The 10,610-nt window shown below is 34.0% G+C and overlaps 1 protein-coding gene across 1 annotated transcript; it reads left to right on the top strand.

Moving 5' to 3' along the window:
* The first annotated feature begins 697 nt into the window (after nucleotides 1-697).
* Nucleotides 698-2,508, top strand: LOC139857208 (thaumatin-like protein 1). The gene is made up of 2 exons (XM_071845952.1): nucleotides 698-847; nucleotides 1,722-2,508. The coding sequence occupies exons 1-2, from the start codon at nucleotides 796-798 to the stop codon at nucleotides 2,381-2,383; spliced, it is 714 nt and encodes a 237-aa protein (XP_071702053.1). The 5' UTR covers nucleotides 698-795; the 3' UTR covers nucleotides 2,384-2,508.
* The last annotated feature ends 8,102 nt before the right edge of the window (nucleotides 2,509-10,610 follow it).

Below are 10,610 nucleotides of genomic sequence, written 5' to 3'. Positions count from 1 at the left end.
TGTGCAATTCACCCGGTACCAGGTCTCCGCTCGGGGGGCTTGATTACCCGAGATTTTACCTTCTATGGGAGAGCCAATGTGCTCGTTTATATGAGGGTTTCCTTGCTTACCCAAATAGTTTAAAGTTAAAATGTTAGATTTTGAAAAGTCAAATTGTAGACTTATTATGAAATGAAGAAAGTATAAAAGATAAGTAAAAAGTTGAACGTAAAACTCTTATCTTACACTAAGTAAAAAGTAGGATGGTCTTGTGTTTTATTAAACTATGTGATGTGATTTTGTCTCAGAAACAAAAATAAAAGGAGATAAACTCTTCCATAGTACGGAGTGTTTTATTAAACTAAGTTATATATATATATATATATATATATATATATATATATATATATATATATATATATATATATATATGATATAAACAAAAACAAAATTGATGTGATTAACGAATATAAAATATAAAATACTCCGTATAAAATATAGGAGATGATTCTCACACACACTTTTTTGATCCTCAGACACCAATTGAGTATTATTAGAAGAGTAAAAGGTTAAAATAGGTGTGTGAGGAATAAAAAAAGTGTGTGTGAGAATCATCTCCATAAAATCCATAAAATATACTGTATTAATTATGATATTTTAGAAAGACCATAGTACGGAGTAAGAGATGGTAGCTGACATATGTATATTTTTTTGTAATAAAAGTCATACTTAATCCATCTATAAACCCCAAACACCATATAAGCTATTTTCATCACACAAACAAAGAAACTACAAATTACACATATTTAATACAGCATGAAGATTGAATTTCTCTTTGCTCTTTTCCTAACGACAACTTCGATACATAGTAAGTTAATTCTTATAACTTTATTTATACCATCCATATATATATATATATATATATATATATATATATATATATTGGTAGGATCAAGAGGGAAGTAACCAATCGGGGGAAGCGGGGGAAGCAAAACTTATTTTTTTTTTTCGTTTTTTGTAAAAACTTTGTTCACGAACATTATAGAATGGATGAAAATATGAACATTTAATAAAGACACTTTGTGATAAATATTTTTATTTTGGCGGAAAAACGCTCGAAGAAGTAATATATAACAATTATCGTGTTTTTCGAGCATATGTTGAGGTTTTAGATATTAGAGTTTAGATATTAGGGTTTATAGGGTTAGGTATTAAGGTTTAGAAATTTAGGGTTTAGATTTAGGGTTTAGATTTTGGATTTAGATTGAGTGTTTAACACGAACGGTTTAGAGTTTAGGGGTTAGGGTTTGGTGTTTTGGGTTTATGGAATAAACCCAAAACACCAAACCCAAAACTCTAAACTCTAAATCGGGCTAAATTTTACTTCGCAAAACATGAAGAAGAAAAAAACGTTAACATTCTTCACGATCAATATTATCTTGAATATTATTTTTGTCGATCGTTTTTTCGCCTAAATAATAACATTCATCACGAAGTGTCTTTTTTAAATGTTCATATTTTCGTGTGATCTTGATGCCCGAAAAAAAATTCAAAAAAAAAAAACGGAAAAAAAAAAATTTTGCTTCCCCCGCTTCCCCCCGATTGGTTACTTCCCCATTGATCCTGCCCTATATATATGTGTGTGTGTGTGTGTGTGTGTGTGTGTATGTGTGTGTGTGTGTGTGACGAATTCGTTCATTAATTAGTACTAAAGATCCCATGACATAAATTGAATATTGCAGATGTTAGATCAGCAGTTTTCACGATAAAAAACAATTGCGGTTTTTCAATAGCACCAGCCTTTCAAACTAGCTCGGGGAACCAAGTAACAACAGGGTTTGAACTAGGACAGGGAGCCTCAAACACTGTTGACGTATCTGCAACATGGACAGGTCGAGTTTGGGCTAGACGTGGATGCTCAAATAATGGTGGAAGGTTTAGTTGTACAAGTGGAGATTGTGGGTCGGGTCAAGTAACTTGCAACGGTAATGGTGGAGCCCCACCCGTAACCTTAGCCGAATTCACCATACCTGGTTCAAGTTCAACAGATTTTTACGATGTTAGTATCGTCGATGGATTCAATCTACCTTTATCTATCACTCCAAAAGGTGGTTATCCCTCAACTGATTGTTCGGCTGATATCAACGCTCAATGTCCATCTAATATTGCGGTGAAAGATGGATCGGGTGCAACGATTGGATGTAAAAGCGCGTGTATCGCAACCAACAGTGATCAAGATTGTTGCAGGGGTGCTTTCGGAACAGCTCAAACATGTAAACCATCAGCTACTTCAAAGTTTTTTAAGGGACTTTGTCCTAAGGCATACAGTGGTTATTCTTTTGATGATAGTTCAAGCACTTTTTGTGCTACTGGTGGTAATTATGCCATTACATTTTGTCCATGAGATAATAGTAATAAAGAGTGAATAATAGTATAAGAATAATGAATGTATGAATAATGAATAATGGATAATGGATAATGAATGTATCAATTATGAATAATAATTGAATGATTAATATTTATGAATAATGAATAAAGAATAAGGCTTTTCAAAAATAAAAAATAAAAAAAAAATGAATAAAGAATAATGGATAATGTAAAAATTATCTACTTGTTAGACCAATCCCAACCATGACGTCGTCATGGGCATTTCTTCAGTGTCACATCAGCTTTCTCTCTCCTCCTTTCTCACAACTTCCTCCCATAACACACCATTGTCAACCATGACATACTCCCTCCTCGTCACATACCCCACAAAATTAATTAAATAAAAGAATGTACAAGTTTCTACTCCTAGAGTACAAGTAAAAAGAACACTCCTCTATCTTTCATCTGTCCTCATTTATGCTTGTGGATGAAAAATTCGAGGGCGACGAGGGTGAGGGCGTTCGAGGGAGGAGGAGGGCGGGGACAATGCCAACGGTGCCCTCGGAGGACATGCGTGATGACATGGTTGAGGACACACCGTTGGGAATGGTCTTACGAGTATAAGGTGTTGTTTGTTTTTCTGTGTGCAGACCTTATTATGTCTTATGTCTTCGCGCCCGCAGACGTTTTTATTGCAGACAGTTTGCTTGTCTGAAGACATAAGACAAAATAATGTCTTATTATGTCTGCAGTCTCGCAGACTTAGAAATATACGTCTAAGTGCTGCATACAGAATTAAGTTATTTTGTAGACGTAAAAACAAGCAGTCTTCACTATTCAGCATGAAGACCTTTGAACCACATCCTCTTTACAGACATGGTCCACAGATCTTAAGACTAAAACATCTTAAAAAACAAACAGTACCTAAGTTATTGTTATCATGTTAGTAAATAAATTCTCCAAAAAATGTTACGTTACAAAATTTCTCTCTTTTGCATTAATGCGAACACTGCTAGCGTTTATTAAACAACAATTTCAAATATGGGTTTAGATTTATTAGTGAAGAAAAGATCTTAGAGAAGAAGATGTTGAAGAACTAAACAAAGATGAAATAACAATACTATCCTTAAGTGTTGGACACATGACTGATTTTAATAAAAATAGGTAATGATATATCGTTAGTGATATGAAGCAATCGTGTAACATGTACAACCGTCCGTACTAGACATCCACCTCAAAAAAAATCTATTCTTGTGCTTGAAATTTTGTATATACTGTAGTTTAAAACGAATCACATATGTTAATTTGTCTTTAATTAATGTTGAAAATATGACACGCCATGAGCCCATGACTGTTTCCGACTTCTCAGTTTAAATATTTATGTAGATTAATGAGATCACCACCAGATGGGTAAAGTTGTTCCCACTAAAATTAATATTTTCACGTGCAATTGTTCCTTAAACCCCTATGAAAATTATCTTACATAATTGAGACATAGACATTCATTCTCTCCTATGTGAAACATGCATGCTCTCGCACTCTAGAGGAGATGCCTTACATGTTTTTATCCGATGTAAGTATCGGTGCACGTTTGGTCTCGAGTAGCTCGATGGATTGACAGGATTATTCCAGGTTGGATATCCATTGATGACAATAAGAACTAGATCGATTCTTTCAACGGAAAGTAACCCGTTATCATTGATGTTATTACTATTGTAATGTTATGGACGTTATGACGTTTGCTATTGCGTTTTCATAACAACACTAAGATTTTTGAGGAAATAAGTTTCGAAAGAGCTGTTGGTGTGATCGGTTTATAAGGTTTATCCTATGGTTGGGTTTAATCATTGATATTTTATGTCAGTTTGATAATCATTTTGGGCTTAGTTTGAATCAATAATATGTTAGACCGGATATTACGTAATGGAGAGTGAAGTGGTGCGAGCCTTTAGGTAGAGGGATTAGATAGTGGTTTAGTGCTAGACTGCTTGTAGTGCAGCGCGATGGACATCGGAAAACCACTATCACGTCACCATAGCGCTGTTGTGGGGCGTGATGGTGCAAAAAAAAAAAAAAATGAGGCACTATGGGTTGATCACGAGGAAGAAATCTGACTTTGCTTCGATCTAATTGGCTCATCATCTGTTTCGAACGTTGCTTTGTATCTGTTGCCATATTCAATTTTTCAAATAAAATGAATTTAATTTTATAAATAATAAATTTTACACACCTCTATAAATAACACTATCTCATTAGAATATTTTTCACACAACACTTTCACTTCTATCACAAAACACTCTATAATATTTTCAATTTCTTAATCAATGTCTCAAAATCCCGATCATAATGAGCCCGATTTCGGTAATCTCTACAACTTCGGGTCTCCAAATATGCCGGGGTTGAGCTCACATTCGCCTCAAAATATTCGAGGTAATCGGCCATTTGGCAATATCCCGCAACAAAATCTTCTTAATGATTTTAATAATAATGCGTCTTTTTTTCCTCAGTTTCTACAACAACAACAATACACTTCACAATTTCAACAACCATATTCATCTCAATCTCAACAACCATTTCATCAACCATATCAACAACAATTACCATCACAATTTTCTCATTACTCGCAACCCGGTGCTATATATACCATTTCAACTTTCAAATACGCAACCATGAACACAAACACAACAAACTTTTACACATTTAAATAACCAAAGAAATTCGTGGTGGAAGTCAACAACCACAAGTTTGGGCCGTACAAGTCATAAACGAAAAGGAAAAGAAGTTGCGAAAGAACCACAAAGTAAAAAATTGTGGACTCCACCCGAAGAAATTTGGTTGGCGTCATGTTGGATTGATTGTTTGGAAGATGGTGTTCATGGTAACTCACAAAGAGGTTCGGCATTTTGGGGTAGAGTTCGTAATAAGTTTAACAGTAACGATTCAAGTTATTTACGAAATGACGATCAATTAAGTGGGAAATGGCGTCATATGGATAAGGCGTGCAAAGATTTTACTGTCTTATATAATGAAGAAGAACGTAACCCAAGGCGTAGCGGTTGAAACGAAGAAGATGTGTATAATTTAACGGTGCAAAAATGGCAACAACGGGCAGCGAAGCCGTATGCTCACAAGGATGTTTGGGAATTCTTGATGAGAAAACCGAAGTGGTATACACCACCTGCAGTTGGTGGAAGTGGTGTGCGTAGAAGAAGAGGTTCGCAACTTGAACTCGAAGATGAAGACGATGATGTGGTTGGCGAAAACCAAACAATCAATCTCGGGGAAGATCGGTTAACCAACCTCCATGAGCTATTTGGAGACGATGCGATTCAACGTCCAATGGGAAGAGAACGATCGAAGAAGGCTGCTAAAAAATCCGGTTCGTCTGATGCGGGTACTTCATCACGTGGTACGAAATCTTCCAACTTTTCAAGATTCGACGAGTTGGCTTCGCAATGGTCCGACAAAAAGGATAAAGAAGTGGAGAGGCGAAACAATGTTATGGATGCAATTGTAGAGGAAGAACGAACACGATCGGCAATGGAAGTCATAAAATTATTTAAACTTAATTTAGCCGATATCGCCGATCCGAAAGAAAGGAAATCCTCTATAAGGTTCAAGAAAAAGATGATCGAGAAATACAAAGATTTTATCGAGCTTTCAAGTGATGACGAGTAATTTATCTTTTATTATAAACGTACGATTTAAGTTATATGAATTTAATAAAGTAATAGTATTAGGATTTTTTTAATTATCATAATTTTTACTTTTTAGGACTTTTATAAATTGTAATGGTTTGCTTTTTTATTAATTTAGGTGTGTTTTTATAAATTTTTATTATCTAAGTATGTAATATTTTTATAATAAAAAAACAAGTTAAAAAAAATAAATCAAACTAAAATGAAAAATAAATTAAAAAGTGAGATCAATTTAACTCATCACACAACCATCATGTCCACCACTATAAACTCCATCACGTCATCATCTTTGTCAAATCAGCACTATACCCCATAAAAACACTTCATCACGCCCCATCACTCTGTCACCACTACAAATGGTCTTACTCTCATGTTTTATGTTTGGTGCATATATCCCGTATGTCGTATGTATTATAATAATATGCAAGAGCAATAGAAATGTAGTCCTTTTAGTTCTTATCTTTTCATTGTTTACGTATCAAAATCGTAAACATGATTGTATGCATTTCTTGTTTTATTTTTGTTACTACGTACTAAATTGTGAGGTAATTGGGACTTGTGTCCCAACAAGAGCCAAATAATAGATAGTATTATTATTACTAGCTAAGTAGCTATTTTAGTTGAATCTATAGTCATTTCCAAAATATGGATATAATGAACTAAACTTTGCGTTCTGTAATTTCTAACTTCCCGTTAGTTTCCTATATATTTCATTCTTTTCAACAACAACAAAAAAAAAACCCCGGAAATTGAATAAAACATTTTCGCATTTTTATTTCTAGATATCATGTTATGTACGTACCAATACTTGACCCTTGTTTCCTCCATTAACCTTCAAAACTTAATAGTCAATATCTTGAAATTTCTTCCTAATTTTTGGTACATATGCATGGTGTTGTAGAAAAATACCTAGCCACGCCTAAGACTCGTATTATATTGGAAAGCTGAATATTCAACATACGTAGGATCATGATTTGAGAAAGTGATTGGATCCACAAACTTGAATTTGATTACCTATAATAAACGTTAGCCCCTTCAATCAACATTCAACATTTATAATTTGTCGTATTTCAGTATTTGATTGCCTAGAACAAACGTCGCCCCTTCAGTCGATATTAATAATCAAAGTCGTATCCCAATAAACTGCTATAACCCACGTTTATTATGTAGTAATAATCAAACAAATTATGTGGTTATACTACTTTTCAGTAAGAGTAACCTTGTATTTTATACACTAAACTATTAACATTGTCCTTATCTATTAAAGAGTCCATCGATCATCTCAGACATACTTAAAAACGTACAACGATAATTCCTACCTCTAACATCCGCTAAAGACTCCGTTAAATCTAGGGATGACATCTGCAGGTCTTGGTTACGGTTACCACTCCCGTATCGGTACCCAACGGATTTTTTACTCACTGTGTACCCGCAAATCTTTTCCGACAAGTTTATTTATAGACCCGCATCGATCACGAATTTACCCGCGGATCTTATATAATTCATTTTTCACTGATTTTATTTTTATAATTTTTTAACTTAACTTTTCAATATTAATCGACGCATACAAATTTGGTTTTTGTTTTTTGTTTTCAGCTAAAATTTCGGATTTATTCTGAACATTCCAAAAAATGAATAAATGGAAGAAACCAAATCAATGACATCTCTAATTGAAGATGATGTTTTATAAATAATATATAATTGGCGATCATGCATATATACTCTCACGTGTTTTGCACTCGGAAGATTTATGTTAGCATGAATTGAATTTTATATAGGCAAGTGAGCCCCCATCTTTTCAATCTGTTCGCAAACATCACCCTCAAAAACAAAAGAGCATCCCCTAAAAGGAAGAAACCGTGACAAAATTCGAAGCATAAGAAAACATCAACTAACAAATCGAACAACTATAACTGTAAATTGTCCTTCGAATCTTTTCGTAACAACCACCGTCAACAACAATATAACATTACCTCAGAAAGAGGAAACCCTACCAGAAATCCGACGGTAAAAAACCCATTGCAACAACCTTTCCCGCAATAAAATAAGGAAGCCCTAATAAGCGATTAAGATAGAATCAAGAAAGCATGACGGAAAAAAAAAACCCAAAATCAAGCGATGAAGAAGGAGAAGAAATCGCCAAAAGCATCTAGAGAGATTAGTTGGGACAAAAATGAAAGCATAAAAGAAACCTGAGTAAAAAATATCTCATGAAAGTTAAAAGACTAAAATACCCTTGAAGGCCAATGTAAAAGGACAATTCCCCCACCCCACCCCAATACAAATTTTGATTTTCTAATAGATTTTGTAGCCATTTTCGTTACGAACGTTTAAACTTTTGATCAATTAAATCAGAGTTCGTATAAAAAGAGATGATCAACAATGAGGATCGATTTTTAAGTCCAAGTTCTGCTATTGTTTATGTGAACGGAATATTTTTTTCAAGAGAGTAAATATTAGGCTGTTCATCATATCATTCATGTGAGTTTTGAATCAAGAGTTATATCATGCCTAAACTTATATCAGCGTGAATTTATCTGAACCAAAAAGTATTTTGATTCTTTACACGAAAAACAAAATTGTCTATAATTAATATGTGATTCGTTTTCATAAATAAATAAATATGCTTTGAAATTAAGTTCATTTGGATTTTAAATAGTAAATTTTTATTGTCAACGATTGGCCTTAACGATCGTACTATTTCTCCCTTGAATTTTGAGGCTGATAGTAATTTGAGCCGTAGGTATGTGCCCATTTGTGAAGTTAGTTGGGCTCAATGAGAAAACTGATTCCATGATGTTGATGGGTCAAGTAATGGACCTCTGATTGCTAAATATGAGTGTGGGCTTTTTGGTATTGATAAAATGGGTTCAACTAATGAGTTTGGGCTAAAGGTACAAAAAGAATATGACTATTTAATTCCGTAACTTTTTTGTTGTACTTAATAATAATAATAATATTTTAATTTTAATTATATATTATATACTATATTATATATTATATAATTATTATACCTATATACTAATTCTCAAAAACGGCTACTATTCACTTACTATTCATCAAAAGCGACACATTTTGCGCTTTAATGACTTGTACGTTGTAAATATACTAATTGACAAAGTCTTACTATTCCGTTCGTCCTTACATGTCTTTTCCCATTTTCATTTTTTATTTTAACTTTTATTTCTCATATCACAACCAATAAAAATTAGATGTTACATAACAAATGACCAAAACAACCATAACACTACATAACAAATGACTAAATTATCCCTTATACTAAATACTATCTCCTCTGTTGGTACTATCTTTATTTCACTTCGTACAACTCCCTAATGCGCAGCTTGACCAACCATTTCCTTTACCAAACAGCCATGCCATTACCACCACCTCCATCCAGCACCGACCACTGTATTTTTTTAATTTATTAGAACTATAGAATTTTTGGGTCTTAATTGAAATTATGTGGGTCGCTATTTTTTTGTATATTTCCCTTCCTCATTGTTCAATTTGTTGTAGTATGTGACCACCAACACCATCTACTCATGCCACCAAAAAAAATAATATGGGTGCACGGTGGTCGACGATCTGGATTAAGAAGAAGGCAGTAGGAGATGGCGCTTTGGCCGGATTGTCGCTAATCAACACTACAACAATTCTTGTCTATTACGGGGACATTATGTCGCCACATTAGACACATATGTCGCCACAATAGACTCTTTTGTGGCGACAAATACGTCACAAAAGGTCGCCGCAATAGATGTGTCACCTTTGATCTTAAGCGACGTCTTTTGTGGCGACACAAGTGGAGCCCACGCACGGTAAAAGAAAATGAAAAAGAAATTCTAAAATATAGTTTGCGGCGACAAATTGCGGCGACATTTATTTTTCAAATAAAAAGAAAATTAAAATCAATTATGACGTCAAATAAAAAGAAAATTTGTGGCAACTTTTGCGGCGACATTAGTGGCGACAAGTCGCCACAATAGGTATGGCGGGAAATTTTCCCTCCACTTAATAATTTTTGCAATTTGGAGAGAAAAAAATAAATGAAATAAAAATAAAAAATAACAATTGCGACGACTTTTAGTGGCGACATGTCGCCACAATTAAAAAATTTCAACCTTCGACCAGGTTTTTTATTAAGAAAAATGGAAAAGAAATGTAAAATTAAATTTGCTGCGACTTTTTTGGCGACATGTCGCCACAAAAGTTAAGTTTGACTCAACAAGTCAAAAAGTGGGAATTTTTTGTCATTTAGCGGGTTGTTTGCGGCGAAATTTATGTCGTCACAAATGATTTGGTGGCAAAAGAGCGAATTTCTTGTAGTGCAAGAAGCTTAATCTGCTGGGTCTGGTGATAACAAATCTTTTGAGAAAGATGAAAAGAAATTAAGAATTGATTCAAGAGGGGAACAAATTGAAAAACAAACGGTAAAAGATACTTTTGATAATAGTGGTTTCATGTTAGAGAAAAAGGCGAGGGTGGATGAATTTTTGGATGTAGGTTTTCTTTGTATTTGGGAATAATGCTTTAATATGGATATGGATATGGATATGGATATGA

The sequence above is a fragment of the Rutidosis leptorrhynchoides genome, chromosome 1, assembly GCF_046630445.1.
Source record: "Rutidosis leptorrhynchoides isolate AG116_Rl617_1_P2 chromosome 1, CSIRO_AGI_Rlap_v1, whole genome shotgun sequence".
NCBI classification, from domain to species: Eukaryota; Viridiplantae; Streptophyta; class Magnoliopsida; order Asterales; family Asteraceae; genus Rutidosis; species Rutidosis leptorrhynchoides.
This window is presented reverse-complemented; position numbering and strand designations above follow the sequence as displayed.

Bases quoted from the DNA above. Each gene is read 5' to 3' on its own strand.
- LOC139857208 (XM_071845952.1), top strand. From the start codon at position 796: ATGAAGATTGAATTTCTCTTTGCTCTTTTCCTAACGACAACTTCGATA. The intron at 848-1,721 runs GTAAGTTAATTC...TGAATATTGCAG, and splicing joins AACGACAACTTCGATACATA to ATGTTAGATCAGCAGTTTTC.